A 19954-nucleotide genomic window follows, 5' to 3' on the forward strand; every position below is an offset into this window, starting at 1 on the left:
TGACTTCTTGATTGCTTTTGTGTAATTTACTCTATGTAAGGAAATGAGGGTCAGACTCTTCCACTTGTTTCTCAAGAGTAAGCTCATTCTTCTGTTGCTGCTGGACTGTTTATCCTGCACTGAGGTAGGACCAAGTTAGACTGTTCAACTAATGTTTAGTTCCTCTGATCCTTCCAGCAAGTGAAATGTGCAATTCCTCAAGTATTCAGTTGGATAACATTATGAAATCATATATTATTTTTTTACCAGCCAGCAGATAAAATGACAGCTCTCCTTGTGCTCTGGAAGTCATTGTGGTGGCCTCTTTTACAAGTTTTGTCAGCTTAAGTAAAACAAATACCCTACTCATTTGCCTGAGGTCACAAAATAACAACCAGGCATTTAGTGTTGTTACAGGGAACCATAATTATTATCAATTACCAAGTATGCAAACGTATTTTGTTTACTCAATGGATTTAGTCCTATTTTCATTCCAGTCTAATTAGAAAGCTACATGGTAATCTCCAGCCTCAGGCTTTTCCTACCCATCCTTGACTTATCCCTTCAAAATAAACAAAGAGCTGCCACATCCACAGCAAAGCTCCAAAAGGAGGCCCCATACACAGTGACACAGCATTGAGATGACATTTTTTAGCAATATCCTTTTATTTTGCTTTGAAAAATTGTTTACTAACTACTAGCTTCAATGGGAAGATTTAACTTTGAAATTTAATTTTAGTGTTTCTATACAAAGTTAATATTTTCTTTCATACATGGTGGGAGAAGAAGAAAATGAATTTGAAGTAAAGATTCATTAGTTGACTATATAACAAAAAATATAAATTCTTTGAGTATAAAGTACTGAAGCAGGTATCTGAATGAGCTTATGGGCTCTCCTTTCTTGTATGCCTTCCAGACCATGTTAGATAAACACGGGTTGGGGTTAGCTCACAGATATCAGACCCTGCCTCTGGGCAGAAAATGATAGTAGATGATCTTATGAGATCCCTTTCAGCCCTAGTTCTCTAAGATTAATTTCCAATTATAGAGGAGGCTCAGCTGCGTCAGTCACTGAACTTAATCCACGACTTCTAGAAATCAGGGTGCCCACGATGCATCCCAAGAGGTAAGAACAGACCCTCCATTTGAGAACTGTGCTGCTATGGGAGGAGGTAGACCTGGAGATGAGAGGCCACTGGCAGAACCTGCCCAGGGTGGAAGCTGTGAGTGGAATGCTATTCACAGTGGGTCTTCCCCCTGGCCTCTGGCAGGGTATTAGGGCAGGAGTTCAAAGGGAGTCTGCCCACTCTTGCCTAGGGAAAACAAAGAACTGCCTGGTCCTAAGGTTTGGGTCTCTTTCTTCCTGCTGGGACTTGGTGGGTATCTCAGTGTTTGTTGGAAGGCAGCTTGATGCTCAGCTTCCAGGTGAGCATCCAGCTTGCTGGATTACTGATCTATCCTCTTACTTCCTGTGTTACTCTGTCCCAGTTTAAGTGGGGGAGCAGAGTGGAGTAAGTCCATGTAGTGAGGGCGTGGGAGGACCACTCGTGGATAACGTGTAACAAAGCAGCTGAGGCAGCCTCCTAGGAGTTTGAGAAACCATGGTCAAGCACCAGTTTGTTTCACATCAGGCAAAGAAAGATTTGAGCTCTCTCTCATATAAAGAGGGCCATTGGCCCTCTTTATAAAAGAGCAGTATAGTCCTCGTTTTCTCGCCTTGTGGCATGTGGTTGTTGTGAACAAGACTAATGTAGGAACAGTATTTAACGTGTATTAGGCACAAAAAGCCTAATAAGCAGTTTGGAGCTAAATGAAAGAGAAAACAAGGTTCAGTATCTGCAGGCTGAGGTTCTCAGGCTGCAAACCACAGGCTTTGTGCAGAACACAGCAATTAGGCACCAAAACCACCCCCCAAATCTCATCCCATCAAACTGTGGTGTGTTTATGTTTATAATTATGGTTATAATTGTATTTTAGATGTAAACACAAACAAACATCCTTGGCAAAAGAAAAATATCTCATTGCACAAACAACATTTCTGTCAGGAAGAAGGGACCCCATACTGTAGAGATGGTCACACCACCTGATGTGCAGCCAGGAGGTATTTGATACCACAGCAATGATGCTTTTGTGAGAGTCTGGGTAGTTTAGAACAGAGTTTCAAGCTTCGGTGAAGGGCAAATGGGCCCTCATGTTCTCTGTCGTGTGCATGACAGCACATGTGTCTTAGTTGCAGGATGGATGTGTTTCATGGGGGAAGCCAGAGTGTCTCATGTCTACTGACAAGGTTAGGTAGCCAGACTCTAGCAAACAGTCAGACTCTGTCTCTCTCTATCATGTTAATATTTCCACTCAGGGATATACAGTGGCTTTAGGACCTCAGGAAGACATGTTTGTGCAAATTACCAAGCAATTCAATGGTATGTGCATTCCAAGGGCTCATAACTCAGGCAGAAAAAAAACCAACTCAACAAATTGCTCAAAGGAACTTGTTTAGGGTAGCAATTTCCTTGCCATATTTTAGTTCTCTGTCTCCAACTATTCAGGCTGTCTAAAATAAATCACTGCCTTTTTTTCTTCTTTTTTTCCCTGAACAATGGGTGAAGTGTGATCACTTTGTTTGTGCTCTTTTTTTTTTTTTTAATTAATTCTCCTTCTCCCTAAATCCAACCAAAACCTGTGACTGTTTCTGTTGACAGCTCTGCTCTAAGACCTTAACATGCAAAAACTTTCAACCGGCTTAAAGTAGTATTTTAACCAGGAGAAGACAAAATAGCTTAGCTGTTTTACCCACCACTGGAATGTAACGCAAGCCACGTAGACAAACCATGCCTCACATATTAAAACACATCAATAAGAAGTAAGATCCATTCCCCCTTTAGAAGCTACAGATTTCATCCTATGCTGGAAGGATGTTGAGTCCAGACTCCTGTTAGGTGGCCTCATCCCAGACAGTGGTGAGTCCATAGAAAATCATAACCAGTTGTGGGTTGCGTTTTATTTTTGCCAAAGCTGTATATATTTCCCTTTAAAGTACTGTTGAGGAGGAGCATGCTTTATTATGCATGGTGTTAACAGCAGTTCAAAATTTTAACTCATTTTTCATATTAGAATAAGAAATGGTGTCCATGAGAGCTTCAGGCCAGCTTTTTAGCTACAAGCTGCAACTCTTTTATCTCAAATGAAATAAAGGCACTGCCTGGGAGCAGGAGACCAAAAAGATGTTTCTATGCTAAAAGGCAGGCAGAATAAGCTTGGCTTGTCACCAAGTTTCACTGAATTTGACAAATGAAATTTCATTAGAAGTGCAGGGGCGGTTGTGAAACTGCCAGTAAATAACTGTCTCCCCAGAGTCTCACACTTTTTCCAGAGGCTATTTTCTCTTTGGACTCCGTTCTGCCAGGGACAGTATTTTAAAAGCAAAAACCAGAGCTAAGCATCAGCATTAGAAGTTAGTAGATAATAAAGGTCAAATGTATTTCTTCCAGGAGCTACTGGAATTTATGCCATTGTTTTATCTTTTCTTCCTCCCTTGCGCTTTCCCTCACAGTTGTTACCACTAATGGGTCCAAGCCAAGGCCATGAATCTAGACAAACTTGGGAATGATTCCAGAGCTAAACGCTATAGCTGACCACTTTCTCTCCAATGACCCAAAGCAAAACCTAAGCCCCATGCCTGCCACCCTGTACTTTTAAATGCTTGGAGCTGTTTCAGACCTGGATCTGAACTTCATGGCTGATGACCCTCTCTAGTCATCATCTTTCAGTAATCCAAAACATAAATGCACATCATCATTCATCCCACCAAACCACATCTGTGTGTGCAGCTATTTTTGCCCTCTCAGGGCATTACAAAACCATGAAGTACCTCTCTTGGTTGTTACCAAGCAAAGGAAAAGGGTTCTTTGTCTTATTTCTTACTGCTTCTCTAAGGGAGGTTCTCTACCCTTTTGGGCTCAGGGATGTAAGGCACTTCAGTTTCCAAGCAGGAGGCTCTATCATGACAGTGTGTGTTTTCTGTAAGGATCAGCTGTTGAATTTATTCTTGTGTGCTGCCCTTTCACTGCTCCTCAGCCAGAATGTTGGCTGGGATGGCCCTGACAATGCAGCTTCTTTTGCTCTGAATCTGAGGCAAGAGGTCCAGTGATCATCCAAAGTGTAGGAATGCAGCTTTTCTGCATGGATGCTGTCACTTGTGAGTGACTGAGACTGGCTTGAGGGACCACCTGAGCTGTTTCCACAGGAGGGTCCCCACTCAGCGACACAATCTGTATCTCTTACAGATGGCACTCCGAAGTATGCCTACTTCTGAAAACACATCTGTCTCTCTGTGTTGTTAGATGCAATTTTGATCATGCTAGAAATGTTTTGTAAGTGAACTCTTCCCTGCATGCAAGGGAAGAGCTAGCTTTTATTGGTAGCTGGTAAAACCAGGTGTACGAACCCCCTGTTTCTGAAGCACACAGCAGTGTCCTCAAATGGCCAAGAGATGGAAAAGGAAGTGTCCTCCAACTAATTTTCTAGTTTTCTCTTGAAAAACTTGACACCATGTGTTTTGGGCAAAATTAATATCTGCTGCTGTCAGAAAAGCAGAGCTGGCATTTCAGCTCCTTAATTTGGTTGCTAGTTTAATTTGCTGGGAAACAAGTCCTGTGCATCACATGCTTCAGCTGATAAAATCAGCAGAACTTTACTACCTTCCCTCATCAGACCATGTCACTGATGTAAATGGAAGTCATTACCATGACAGTTTATGGGAAGAGGATTTAGAGTATTGAGATAATAGAACACTAGTCTTGGCTTTTCTAAGTTTCCTAAGGCTATAAATGCTTGCAGAACTGATGTGAAGAGCATATTTCCAGTGCAGATGAAGCTGAAGGACTCAATTTTTTGGTACGACTTCTGTTTTCTAGAATCTTAATTAGAACTTTTAAAAATCACTGATAACCCAAATGTCTTGCCACTGCTTTTAGTGGAGGTAATCCTACGTGACTTTCCACAAATCCCTTTTAATTAGCCGCTTTCCCAGGGTGTGCCTTGCCAGTAGATGAATAATGCATTAATCTTACTGTATTTGCAGCTGATTCATTTTCTTTCTCTACAGATGGAGTTTTATTTTGAGGCCCCATGAAGTTACAGCTCGCAATCATCCAATGTAAAATCTATTCTCACCCTTAAAGAGTCTAGTCACGTTTTGGGGAGGACATGGGCATGATCTAAAATAAAATGTTGCAGATGATATTGCACAAAACACCAAACACAATTGCACACAACATACACAGTGCTGCCAGCAGTCCTGCTGCTTAAGACCAAAAACTGTCTCTCATGAAATCTGAATTTACAAGTTGATTGTAGTGCTATTGAACAAGCTAACAAATGCCATACCACTGTACAAGCTCACCCAGGAGGCAGTGCTAACACATCCATGAATGATACCAAACGGTGTAGATTGTGACATCAGATAGACTTTTTAGTCTTGAGAATTAGGAATTTATTTATGGTGCTTATTCTTGAGGAATAATATAAAATTAGTCACATGAGAAAAAAATTGTCACACTTGATATTCACCATTGTGTAGAAGATAGCCATGTGAAAGAAAACTTGGGGGTATTTAGCCAACTAGATTTGGTAGAAAACATGCCCTCCATAATTTTTACCCACTGAAAATTTGATCCGAGTTTGGGTCATCAGTCAGATGTTAGATTGAAATGTAACATAACATTAGGGACGGTCAGCAGAATATTGAGCTTTGTGTTTAAAATATTACCATCTATGTTGTGCATTAACTACATTAGCTGCTATATATGGCACTATGGCATGCCTTTTGCAACTGGTCTCAGTAACTCCGAAAACATTTTCCCTGAAACTTTCTGTTGGGAGGGGAAAGGTAAAGAAATAGGTAAGTACACTTTTGTTGTCTCTGGGCTTTATGACAGTATAGCTTTGTGGATGGTCATGGGGAGTGAGGATGGTGAGGTTCTGGGCAGCAATTGGTCACATGGACCATGAGGAGCCTGGAAGGACAATTGATCAATCTCTTTGTTCGAGGTTGTCTGTCCCAGTGGTAATCTGGGTACCAGCAGGTATTTGATGGCTTTATGGTACACATGGGTTAGAAGCCACTGGAAGGGCTATAAATTTTCAGACCTGAGGAACAGGCTCCCCAGGGAAGTGGTGATAGCACCAAGCCTGATAGAGTTCAAGAAACATTTGGGCAATGCTCTCAGGCACATGGTATGATTCTTGGGGTGTCCTTTGTGGGGCCAGGAATTGGACTCAATAATCCTTATGGGTCCCTTGCAACTCAGCATATTCTATCATTTGGTGATATTCTATGTAACTGGTAGAGGTTAGGGAGAAGCTTCTCCTTTGGGGAAGCTGCTAAGTTATTTGTATCTTAGCAACGCAGCTGGTTTTACATGAATTAGAAGGAAAAGTAGTTTTTTTCAAATATGGTGGTTCCTATGTATTCCAGTTGTCAGGCTGGGTAGGGAAGCTCTGTCAGATGGTGAAAGCACACTGTGAAAGAGATGTGGCAGTAACTTCTCACAATAGCTCTTTAGATACTGTATAGTTATTGCTGAGAATCAGGGTCCTACAAGACCCTACCAATGCTGTCATTTGCTGAAGTCCATGTAAATGGAGGGTATGCTCTACCTTGCAGAATGGGGACCTGAGGCACCTGTCCTTTGAGTAGCAAAGGGGAAAAGTCAGGGAACAGGGAGATCTAATGTCAAAAAATCTGAGACAAGCTCCAGAGAAGATTTTCAGCTGTGTGCAGCATTTCCTACCACATTCTGGGAACCAGTAAAGATTTCTGAAGATATTTGTTTGATAGAACACCCATTGCTTGTTTCAATTAGCTTGGTCTCATTTTTAATAGGCACCAGCTGAAAATTTTGAGTGGGATTTTGCATGCATTTCAGCTTTAATGCAGAAAGATGGGCCTGACAGAGTTCAAGCTTGCATCCCAGTTATTGCAGGTGTAGTTCCACCAATCTGGTCTGGTACAGCATAGAGGGAGCAGCAAGACCCAGCCAAATTAAACTGTGTGGGTTGGCGCTGTCTTTGTGTTTCGCTTGAAAGACTTAAAACATATCAAAGCCATTTAGGTTCCTTTTTGCTCATTGCTGTTTGAAGCTGCTGAAGACTTCTGTTGAAAGCAAGTAAGTATTGCCTGTAGTGGATAGTTTTTCTATTAAGAGAGAGTTAAAACATGCCAGCAATCTTTGACTGATAACAAACAAACGAAGCTGCACTCATGTTCCCTCACACAGAGCCTTTAAGACTTATTGACATGCCTGAAGTTGAAAAAAGCCAAAAAATGAGCTGTGATAATGGCTTGTAAACACAGAGTGTGGCCACACCTTGTAGTGTCTGCAGTTTAAGTGAACTGATCTACCAACCTAGAGCTGCCCCTAAATGCCAGGAAACAAATCACTGGTAATAAAACACAATGGCTGTTCTCCATCTGCAATCAATTTCTGTTTAACTAATGATGTTAAGTGGAAAATAGCCACAGTCATCTCTTATTAGGGTCTTGAATAAACAATGGCTGTAGCTCAAGTGCTTCATTAACAGGGAGGGAAGCAGCCAGCAGTTCCTTTTCCAGGTGTCTGTAGCTGCTAGGGTTTGCATAGCTGTGGGCAGGCAGACAAGCAGGCGGACAGACAGGCACGGCCCACGTTACTGCCATCATCCTTTGTGTGATGAAAGGAAGTGTGCCTCTGTTTACTGCTCGGCTGGATAATAGGCGTGCTTGTAACCACAAGGTAAGCTCTGCAACGCAGTGAGGAGACTAAAACCTTCTGCTATTTGCAAATGGCTTTGGGCTCAACCATGAAAGGAGTCCAGTGGAGTCTGGGAGAAGTTCTGGGCCTCTGAGAGGAAATTACGGAGCTATGTTTACCTCTAAGCCCTCATACAGAAAGCCTGAGACAAGCCACTTTACGTGTTTACTAGCTCCCCTTGAGCAGGCTCGGGATGCCACTGCTGGTGGCATTGCAGTCCCCGAGCAGGCCAGCTGCACATGGCTAGGATGCTTTTTCAGGTTCAGTAGCAGAGAGAGGTTCAAGATGTAATGTTGGTATCAGGGCCGAAGGCAAAAGTTTTCTAAAGCTGAAGTTGATGAGATGACTTTGATTTGTCTTGCCAAAAGCCATACAGAGATAACACCTCTCAACTTTTCTAGGTTTAAGGTTATTCACTCCTTAAGTTAGTTTTTTGTGCCATCTATAAATTACAGAACCCAGCTCTCTTAAAGTGGAAATTCTGTGCTATGTATGCATACAGGGCTTGGCTGTTCCTTTACATCAAAATGCCATGCCAAATAAATAATCATGAGCATACGGAAATGTCATAAATGAGAGAAGGGAGAAAAAGAATAAAATTAAATAAGGCTCCTTAAAAATATTCTGGGAAATGAACAGACATGGTGAGCAGACAGTATAATTTGTAGGCCAATGAGTGAATCTGTTCTTTAGTGACATTCTAATGCTGCCAATAAGGAATGCATATATTCATGGGACTTAAGTAGATGCTAGAGCCTCTTGCTTTAGTATTAAAGCAAATAAAGCTTTAAGATGCTTTCAGCGAGTCCCTTCACTTCTTGCCTGCTCTTTGTTAGTTTAAAGAAAAAAAAACAACAAACAAACCAAAAAAACAAAACAGAAGAATTTCTAGAGAAAAATATTTATGTTCATTTGGGGCAACCCAAAGCCTTTCATTTGTTTTTGTTGTGAAAGGCAAATGTTTACCCTGGGTCTGAGCCCAGCCTGCAGGTGTGATGACTGGTCCTGTCTCCCTGCATGTGCCGGCTCACGTGGGGGCGGCTCTCAGGGTGGCCCTCGGGGTGTCCTGCCTTGCTGCGCTCCGCTAAACTGTTTGCATTGCTGAGTGTGTTGTAGAGCCGCCTTTCCTGTGAAAATCTGAGGTTTTTCTGGCTTAGGTTACATTAGAGAAACTGTGAAAGGAAGGCGCTTTTTGTTCTGGTTTTCTCTTTGTGCTTTTCAGATCTAATGGCTTCAGTCAGTTGAAAACTGAGAAAAGCAAAAGGGGTTTCTCCCTGGCTTCTCCCTGGTGTCTGAGTGCTTCTGACCATCAAAGCATTGGTTCCAAGTATTTAATGTTGGCCCTGATCTATTCCAGCCCTTTTGTATGTATCTGTATTTAGTTAGCTACTTTGGATACCCCGTCTCCAATGGAATAGTAACGGTGCTTGTGCAATTGGGGTTTATATAAAATAGCCATCCAAAAAATAGGCTATATATTGGTGCAAAGAGTGTTTACTTTGGTTGTTTCTTAGGTGAATCCTGGTGATCCTGATACACACTGTGGTAACCTCACACAACAGTGAAACAAAACAACTAGAGGCTGTCTTTAATTGGCCAAGGTGATATTAAAAAATGTTATGAGGAGTCACTGGAAGAGCCCAGCCCTTAAATACCAGGTTTCTCAACAGCTGATAACCATGTCATCTAGATCTCTGCTCTCCCTTCTGCACTTATCCTTGCTAATTTGGTGGTACTTTCTCCAGTTGGTCAAGGATGTATTAATCTCTAATGTAAACTACAGCTAAATCTCTGTATCTCTGTTTCTTTTAACTCTCCAGTTGGCTGGAGGTTGAGATGTGCCTCACTTGCATTTTGTCATACTTGGAAAGGAGGGAGGATTAAGCTGGCTTTAAACGTGTACCTGGCTGCAGTCTAGGAGTTACTGGGTTGGATGCAAGCATAAAACAGAGCAGGCTTAGGCTTTTTTCTACTCTTTGTTTTGTCTGCCAGCATCCCCTCAGGGCTGCTCTATTTTGCATGAGGATTATCAGGGGATAGACTTTGTGCTTATGAGTTGTCCCTGAGGCCTTACTGCTGCATTAAAGAACAGCAAATGCAGGAGCTGCTCCCTTAGATAAACTGTGGTGAATGCATGTTGATGAAGTAGCTACTTGCACAGCACATGGGAAGCAAATGGAAAGAATACAAAACTCGCTATATAGCTTGTATATTTTCTGCCTCCACTGCTAAGTTAGTCTAAAGCTCTTTATTTTTTTTCTTAAAAATAAATAAATATAAAATCTAAATACTTGGTATTTTCTTCAAGATCCTTTACAAGATACTCTGTTTTTCTTACTGCTTCATTGGACACTATATCCAAATATCTCTATGGTGATTTTTAATCTAAAGACCTGTGCACAACATCTCTGTAACTGGGTATATTTTAGGCAGTTGCTACTTCAGGCCTTTATCTTTCTGTATTTCAAAGGAGGTGAAAACAAACTATTTCTGTCAACTGGAGGTAGAGGTTGTAGATGGGAAAATGAATGAAAGTATTATTCGTGGCATGAGATGTAATCCCCAAAATCCAGGCTGGGAGAACTGCTGCTCAGCTGAGACGAGTTTTAAAACCTTTAAGGGAACTTACTTTCCTTGTAAACTAAGGAATTGGGTATAAATACGTTTTACTGCACCTTAAAGTACAAAACAAAACATATGGTTGAAAGGTACTGTGCTCTCTTGTTAACTCTCACCCTCTTTACAGGGACTTCTTCTAACTCCCCCAACTCTTAAGGTCTGGGTCTTAATACAGGTATTGATTGCAGTTTCCCTCCCTCCTTGGCAAGGGGCCTCTCCCCTTTTTAGCCTCTGGTCAGAAGGCTACTGAAGCCTGATTCAGAACTTTCTGCTGATGCCAAACCAGCGATTAGGTATTGTCTGGAAACCCTACCAATTACGCAGGGTGTATCTCTTCAGCTGAATAGCAAGGATCTAGTGCGGAAGGTCAGGGCCTGGGGATGAGTTGCCGGACAAGTGTCACAGAGCAGTTCAGTTTACTGTAGTGCAAAGCACCAGAGAATGTGGAGACAAAATTCAAGCTGGCATGTTGGGAGAGGACATCCTCAGGAAGGGCATGTTGTGCTGTCTGCACAAACCAGGTGGATTGGTTTTGTTGTCTGAACTGCAGAACAAGATAAAGCACTGAGGGCTGAGTAAAAAAAATGTATTTTTCTCTAAAAAGAAATAAAAATAATTGAGTGTTGGAATTCTTGCAAAATATGAGAGCTGGCAGGGCACTGTAGAAACCAGCATGTATTCTTGGTCTTGTACTCCAGAAAATGTATCATAAGCTGGCAGTGCTGGACAGTGGAAAGCTCATAAGGATAAAAAAATTAATGCTGTGTACTCTAAGGTGTTGCATGTCAAGAGGGTAATGCTTGATTCAAATATAACTCGATTGGGGGTCATCTGAGCCTGCAGACTTGTTTCAGTTTGTTACTAACTTCTGTGTTTTGTTTCTGCTATCTGCCTCCAGATAAGCAGCTAAGAGGACAACAATTTAGTTATGCAGCTCACCTGAATCCAAGTGTGAGGTGGATTGCCAAGTGTGAGGAAAGTGTTGCTCTTGCCCCATTACCGTGCAGGCAGAGCTTAGTCATTTGGTTTTTGGAAGATGCTAGTGCTAGGTAGCATTAGCCTTCCCATTTCTCTGGGAAGGAAGGCTGAAATGTATCCTGCCTAGCTGAGATGCTGAGAGTGAGGTGTCTTCAGGGGCTTACTGAGTCTAACACCAGATTCCATTTACTGCGGAGACAAGAACCTAGGCTACTTGTCTTTGTTAGGTGAGGTTAGGATGATAATGCCCCAGATCCTTGGGTGCAGGGCTGGCTGGAGAAATAAAACCCTCTAGCATTTCCTTCTGTAAATCCCAAGTATGCAGTTGGATGATGTGGTGGGAGGGGATGTCTGCATGGGCGGACACTGAGACAAATGTGATTGCCCCATTTCCATTGATTGAGGATGGAGTGATCCCGTTCCTCTCTTTGGTGGGCTATGAGATGTGTACATCACTCCTGCTGGGCAGCACTGCAAGGCAGAGACTTCCCTTCCATCACAGTGATTTGGCATTTTGAGCAAGGTGCAGGGAGATGGTTTTGGTCAGTTTCTGAGAGTAAGAAAAAAGCTGTTATCTGAATCCTGCTGTCTCTTACCAGGCACACTCCAGATGCAAGCAAGCCAAGGCTCCTCATTTGACCTCAATTTATACCTTCCTAGAGAGAAATGAGGAGGCTCTGCAACTGAGAGTCCTGAGTAGAAGAAGGTAAAGTCTGCCAGAAACATTTCTCTACCCATTGTAGTAGCAGGAGAGAAGGGAAAGTTTCTGCTTAGTGAAAGAAAGAGAGTGAGTGCAGCTAAAACCTTGCTAAACGTAGGGAGATACTTGCTACCTTTCAGCTCCTGCTTAGTCCCTATGATTTGGCACAAATCCATTCTGCCCACACAATTTCTTCAGTGGGACTTGGCTTTGCAAAAAGCTCCTTAATCCAACACAGAAAGGTTTAATGCAATTGCATCCAGAACAGTCCTATTTCACTTGATTTAAATGAGAAAGTTAAATCTCAGTCTAGACAGAGCGTTCTCTAGCTCCTGTGAATCTTGCACCCTGCAAGCTGTATCATCTATGAGTATGTTTCTCATTTTCCAGACGAGCCCAGGGGATCTGCACCCCCACTCCATAAAATTCCTGTCTGCGCTAAATTGCCTCGTAGTCCTGATTTATACCTCAATAAAACACATCACGAGAAGGAGAAAATGTTTAATTGTATAACTGACATACTTAGGCAGGACACGTTTTTGGTGGTTATTTATGCACTTATCTTCTTTAAAAGGGGTATAAAGAGCCATGACTCATTTACAGTGGAAACAGCAAAGGGTGAGGAAAACAATGTGGTGAAAGGGCAACCCTAAACTAGTATGGCTTCTGGAAAAGGACCTCTGTTAAAAGATTCATGGAAAAATATGAAGAGATGAGGTTGGATTTGAGATCTTAAGGTATTTCAAGAAAACTTTGAGATTCTTCCTGTCCTTTATCAAACAAAGCCAGAAAATAACTTTACATTGGGGCTGTTTGATGCTGGAAATTGGAAAGTGTTTCTTTTTTCAAAACAGTAACAAGTGGAAAAAAATCTTTTATGTTTCTCGTGGAATCATCAATTCCAAGTTCTTATTTGATTTCTTTCAGCCAGACCACTTTCAAAATGGCATGGTTGTTTTCTTTTAAAATAGTTTTCTCAAGAACTAATACAATGCTAGAGACTGGGACAAGTATGCAAGCCTTCCTTTAGGTTTCTGCTGCTAAGTTTCTATTGGCAACCATGTCCTACTGACAAAGCACCCTGACAGCACCTTAAACAAGTGTTCAAGCAGCACATACAAGGTGAGACAACTGCAGGGTGATTAGAAATTGGTTCATTACTGGGAGACCAGCATGTTTTACTTAATTACATCATAAATGTGCTTCCTTATCTTTCCTATTGCCTGTGTAAGAATGTAGTTTCTACAACTGTTCTTTGGGTGTCAAAGCTAAGGAGCAAAGTTAAGATTGTAGTTCAAATCCAATTTGGTATCATTACTGATAAGATGTTTATAATGCCGTGGAGTTTGCCCTTTGTTCTGCATGATGTAATTCTTGCCTCAAGGGCCATCTAGACTTCAAGTGCTGAAGAGCAGGTGTGTGGTAATGCACAGGCATGCCATATGTTTGTGTGTTAGTCAGGCTGACAAAAAGAAGAAATAGTTCATTACATATATAGGTCAGCAGCATTCTTAACCTCCTTGTCTTTCACTGTCTAAGCCCTGAGCCTACTTGCCTTACCTGTGGCATTGCCCTCTGCAGGGAAACTTGGCTGCTATGGTGCCATGGACCAGCAAATGGGGAGTGTGAAGTCAGGAACCTGTGCAGGTTTCAGAATGATGGGGTACAAGGCCTCCTAAAATGTCTTATACTGTCCGTAGGAGATGCTGAGTTTTTCCTGCTGACATCTAGAAATATCCCTTATATATGAGAAATGACCAGTGCGATCTTCAAAAGTTCACCTCTGATGGCAGCATGGACCAAGTTGTTCATGTCTTCGTGCTTATGTGCTGCACCCCAATAGGCTGTTTGCTAGAGATAAGCCTTTCCCCTCTTTCCCAGAGAAAATCCTCCGGGCAATACATTCAGTGCAAATCCATTTACTACCAAGACTTGGACCATTATGCCTACCCAGGATACCAGGTCTTGCTAACTTTGATGCTATGACATACTGCAAGCAAGCTGAACAAGGAGCACTCTGCCTGGCTTCTGAACAATGTGGGTGTTCAGTCAGCTGCTGAGAGAGTATTTTCTTGCGGAACTGAAAAGAAAGGCAGCTACGCTTCTATTAAAACAGCTTTTGACTTTGTAGAAAGTGAAACTTACCATTATCCAGTGTTTTTGGCTTCCACCTACAGTATGTTAATTGAAGGAACACAGGAGCTTTGTGCATCAATGATGGTTATCTCCATAGGAAATCCAGCATTATGGTTACACTGGCTGTTTTTTTGCCTTTCCCAATTGTAGAACTTCTTTTCACTGGCAAGATATCCTTGTTCCAAATATTTCTTCACAGACCCAAGTACTTTTTTTCCCTCCTGTGAAAGAAAAGGTCAATGAAATAGAGATAAGCAAAGGATGAAAATGTCTTTCCATTTAATTTTTGTCCTGCCAATTCAAACAGTTCTATTCCACACAGGGTTTCCCTACATGCCTCTCCTGATGGTACACAAGACTGTCCTCAGGAAAAAACTCTGCCAAAATTTGATTAAATAACTTTGCCACTGTCAGCGGTATGTGTTTTTAATCAATGGCATGACTTTCTTTATATCCCTGTTAAGGTCTAAGGAATTTTGGTAGGTTCATGGCTGGGCTTCGCGAACGAAGATTTGGGAAGGCTCTATCCACATTTGTTACAGGCACGCTGGTGGCTTATGAGGCCAATACGAGACAGACATATCCGATTGCAAAAGGCACAGCAGAAAGACTCCTTAGATGGTGTATTCTGCAATACACGGTTCTTTCTGCGTTGCCTTTTCTCCTCGAGGGTGATTCTGTGTGCGTTCTCAAAGGAGACAGCTGCGTTATAGATGGTGTGTCTCCAGGTCTCCCGACTGGAGGCCAGAGTAGACCAGTTATGGTGATCAATATGGCCAAGGCTGAGGTGTTGTTTCAGGGAGTCCTTGTATCTTTTCTTCAGGGCTCATAAAATGATATGTGCTGTATGGTTGTACTTCACTGCCCCCAATGCATTTATCAGGGAGGCTGATATCCAGAGCTGTTCAATAGCTCTGGAATGCTTATTTTAGCAGTTCCTTCATCTGCATATCTGTGGCCTATTTTCCAGCTTTGTGCTGGGGAAACAAAAGTACAAACAGATCTCATCTGGGGTAAAATCATCTACTTTGTAGGCTTCACCAAATAAGCTTTGAGAGAAATGCAGCTGGTAAATCAAAGCACAACCAAATCACATTTTTGGTTTGAAAATATAATACTTTATGAGTTTGAATAGCTCAGCCTTTTAAAAAATATTTTTGTTACTATTCTTGTTGGGACAGTGTCTAGAGCCAGACCACCATATGGATTATGCAAATCTAAAACAAAGAGTTGATCTCTACCCTAAAGATCATTAATCTAGCTTTAAAATGAGCAGTCATGCTTTCAAAGGTCATTTTGGTTTGTTTTTTAAACCTGCTTGTTGTCTTGATACCATAAACAAAACATTGCTGAGGCCCCACCCTTATTCTGATAAGGGATACAGAAACCATCATCATGCATGGAATTTGCCTCCTAAGCATTAGGTGTGTGGGTGACTGTGCACTGATGATCAGTTCCTCAATGTGAATGTTCTGAGACACTTCATGTTTCAAAGACCGACTTCAACTACATGGAAAAAAACCACCAAATGACTCATGGGAGTTGTCAGGAAATAGGTGAGCAAGCTTGTGAGAAAATTGTGAATTAAAGGAATATGCAAAGAGTTTATGCCACGCATGAGGGTGTGAAGTTTTAAATGGGCTTGGGGCACGGCTGCAGTAAGCCATAACGTAATCCTTCTAGCATGCAGGATGAGCTAGAGGTTGAGTAGAGTTACTTGGCTTTGGGATCTTTTCTGTTTGCCAGGAGTCAATCTGAAGGAAACCTTGGAAACAGAGCACACTTACTTTTTTTTTTTCAAGAGCTTGGTAACTTTCACTACTTGTACTTCCAAATCCAGAAAAGTGGTTGTCACAAATGACTCTTTCTCTTGGCTTGTCGGGGGGGTCTCTGAGGTGTGACAGTGGCTGCTGCACTTCAAAATGCTTTCACTATTCTCTTGGTAGCATGTGGAGAACTCACGAGGCATGACTTCCTTCCTGCCCTAAATTCTTCTAGACAACATTTATGCTTTGTCCAAAATTATGGAAGACATGACTGCACAAAATGACTGCTGCCTTAAAGTATGCTCCTGTCATGGCACTAACAGCTGCCCCCACTCCCAACCAAAACAGATTTATAACAAAGGCCCTGAGTAAGCTGTAGGGTCCTTCAGCTGACAGCGAGACTGCCGGTAAAGGTTGCACAGCAGTCTCCTTTCTCTGCTCCCACAAATGAGGAAAACCGATGTCCTGGCAAAGTCTTTTCCTGTCTGTCTGGGTCTTAAGCACAGAAGCAGCACTTCCCAGGGAAAAAAAGAGAAATTATATTTTTGTGTGCAAATAGCAGCTGGCTGCTGGTTGTATTTTTTGTTGTTTATTCCCCCATTCTTTATGCCCCCCGACTTCTAAAAACTTTTTAACATGTTAAACCCAATTGCTTACTCCTCATCCAACCTGCAGAGGGTTTAAAGAACACGATCAAAAAACCTGTACATCAAATATGTTAAGTGTCCTGGGGATGAAAGGGACAGAAGTGACTTGTCCCAAGCCCAGTGTATTTAGCTCAGTATGCATTTGGAACTGTGATGGGACATGGGCCAAAGAGTTTGGCCGGGTGAGAGACAACTTCAGTGGGACTCTTCATGAAAGCAGTATGTACTGCCTAGCTGCAGGACCACTGGTTTTGGCTTTACTTAGTTCATCTCTCTGTGGACTGTGTTTTGTAGTACCTTTAGTGATAACTTTCGCTCTTCTCTTCCCCTTCTTCAGCCCCTGTAGTGTGACCCAATGCACTGCTTGTGGCCCTTCCCCTTGGAACAGAGGGCAGGAACCTTACTTCCTTCTCTGTCTTCCTACCTGGCAAACATTTTTTCTGCAAGGTGTGACCTTGAGGAAGGGCAGTCTGTGCCTGTGTTGTCTCCCTTCAGGGGAGTGATGGTCAAACACCTTGTGCAGGTTTTCTTGTTCCTGCTGAATTGTCATCTCTCCTATGACTTGGAATCCATACAAGAGTAAAGCTAAGGGCTTTAAGTAAGAGTGAAGTCTGTTGACATGTTATTTCATCTGTTGTTATGGGGGTTTTGCCCAAGAGTAAGGCATGAAGTCTGCTTGTGAAGTGCCTAGAGCATTCATCACTTTCGTACTTCAGAGACTCTTGAAGGGAGTTGCATTACTTGCCATCATGTTAGGCAGCAGTAACCTCATGCAGATCCCACGAACTGGATGATACTTGAGCTTTCAGCCAGTGCTTGACTTCATTGCTTAGGCAACCAAATAGGACTCCAGAGTTAAAATGGGGTTTCTCAAATGAGTGCTTTGGGATCATTACCCTTATATTTCAATTAATACCTTCATTCATTCACAGTTTGAGGCACACAGAAAACATTTGTTTTGAACAAATGGTACCAAGAGCAAAACTACCCTTCTGTGATCCATGTGGTTTAACCAGGGTAAATCATAGTACTAAAAATGATGGAAAGACAGATCCAATTAAAATCCTTTTTTAAATAAAAGCACTACAGAAATTCTTGTCAAAGGCAAACATAAAATCTTAGGCTCCCCTCCTATAGAGAAGGACAACATTGTTCTGAGAGGGCTAACTGCTGCTCTATATACTGCATGATTTTACTTTGCACCCTTTCATAGCAGTGAGCAAAGAAAGACACAACCCATGTGCCTACCAGATCTACCATAAGGCATTTTCACCCCTTTCTCTTGCTTCATAATGAACAAATGCTCTGTGCCTTTGCTTCACAGATTACTTACTTCTTGACACTGAATTCTCCTTTTATTTGGTATGTTATTTACACCAGTGTATTTCAAATGTTGTTCTTTCAAGTATGAATGAAGTGCTACAGGAAGGTATTGGTTTCTAATTAGGAGAGCAGTGTGAGGAACAGGCTACAGAAACAGTCCTTGTGACATGAGCAAGTAACAGTGAGAGAGCAAGCAAGGGTATGAGGACCTGAAGTGACTTGTAATGGTGGCTTTGGCAACAGAGTCCACATTTGCTGCATCACAGGAGAGTCTCATCTTTGACAACTCTTGATATCAGAATTTCAGGTACTGTCACTTGTAGCTGGAAATAGCCATAAAACGTGCTCTGTTCACAGGGTAATGGGTCAGAAGAATTCTTCCTGCTAGATGAGGAAATGCAGAGGAAGTGTTAGTAGGTAGGGGTGAAGAGAACTGGGAGAAGTTGGCTAAGTGCCAAGGGATAGACCATAGAATCAAAAAAGGGTTTGGATTTAAAGGGACCTTTAAAGATCATCTAGTTCCAACACCCCTGCTATGGGCAGGGACACCTTCCACTAGATGGCTGAGATATAAGCCTTGATTAATGTATGTTTCGTTTTGCTGTTCAGAAAGTGCGTGGGAGCTGAGGGATTGCAGAGGTGCATTTAATTTGAACTGAATAATCTGCAGTGAGAATCTCCTGATGCTTCTCGCTTGGAAGATCCTGCCTGAAGGTGTTCACAAGTCTGCCAGGCTTTGACCAGGTGGTCTGATGGCTTTTGGATCAAACCACAGGCATTGATCCTGTAACCAGTCCCAGTTCCTGGAACAAGAGCCACTTCTGATGTGGCTGCATGGGACAGGTCTGAACTGCAACTTTACCTCCACACTTAGACCATAAATACCTCTCAGTCTATTGAGCAATATGGAGAGTGACTGGTGGAAGAGCATTGCCCCAGAGGTCACCCTCCTTCAGGGCTGCATTTCCTTTCTCAGCAACAGGCTGCAAACCTGCTGGAAGCCATCTGCCTCACCTTTTGTGAGAAGGACTGTAAGGGGAATAATGATGGGTTATTACACTATCTCTAGTAAAGAGATGTAAAAGTTGCTCAAAGAGCTCATTTCACAAGAGAAAATCTGTTGTTTCAGTATATTTATTGTAAAATATTAAGAAAGCAATACTAGAAGCAACATGTTAATGCTGTTCTGTGGTTTTTGATTATACTAATGGTACTTTCAAAAGTGAATAAATGCCAAAGTCAAGGTCATCTGTATGACCTTTACTTGAGTTTAAGTTCATAGAATAATAAAAGTTTTCTCCTTGTCACTCAGTGTAGTCAGTCTCTGTTTCCTTTTCACACTGCAAGGCTCCATGCATTATCTGGTATATATTGCATGTCCCCTTCAAACCTGAACCTACATAGTTATTTTTATGTTTGGCTGTTGGGTAGTGCTGCTGTTGTAGATGTCCATGCAGTGTTTATCTTCCCAGTGATAAGAGGCAGCTTTTTGGAAGGAGCAGAGAAGCACAGAAAGTTAACTCATCACCATCCAGGGCAGGATGTACTTCACCTCCCATCAGGCATCTCATCTGAGCCACTTCTCAATGGATAAGGAAAGACATGTCTAAAACCTCTTTTCAGCTGAAGTATGCTACTTTCAATTTAAAACATGCTTTTTATATCAAAATTTAGATACCTGTGTTCTTGAACAGTTTTGTTTTGGGAAACAGTAAAGCCAAATGTTTGAATTTTTGATGATACTTGCTGAGAATTATTTTCTGACTTTGACCCAACTTTGCTTGCAGCTTGTTATACTGAAAATTAGATTTATTTAAGGTCAAAATGAACTGTGAAATTGAGGAAAAAATCCCAAACCGTTATTACTTGTACATAACATTTTTTTAGGCTAATTGATTAATTTAAGTATAGCCCTGTGCTTTTGGTTCTTGTTGTATGTACTTACTGTCCTAACACAGTAGGCCAAAAATGTTTCAGAGTAATTAATTGGAAGTAGATGAAGTATCTATTTTCAAA

General features: G+C 41.8%; 1 protein-coding gene across 1 annotated transcript in view; it reads right to left on the minus strand.

The window, feature by feature from the left end:
* NEDD9 (neural precursor cell expressed, developmentally down-regulated 9) overlaps positions 1–14376 on the minus strand; it is a 73356-nt gene extending 58980 nt beyond the window's left edge. Inside the window, exon 1 of the mRNA XM_064664336.1 lies at positions 14212–14376. Within this exon, the coding sequence (XP_064520406.1) occupies positions 14212–14214 (3 nt within the window). The 5' untranslated portion in view covers positions 14215–14376. The remainder of the gene's footprint in view (positions 1–14211) is intronic.
* Positions 14377–19954: the final 5578 nt, after the last annotated feature.

Source organism: Pseudopipra pipra, chromosome 1 (assembly GCF_036250125.1).
Source record: "Pseudopipra pipra isolate bDixPip1 chromosome 1, bDixPip1.hap1, whole genome shotgun sequence".
Classification (NCBI taxonomy): domain Eukaryota; kingdom Metazoa; phylum Chordata; class Aves; order Passeriformes; family Pipridae; genus Pseudopipra; species Pseudopipra pipra.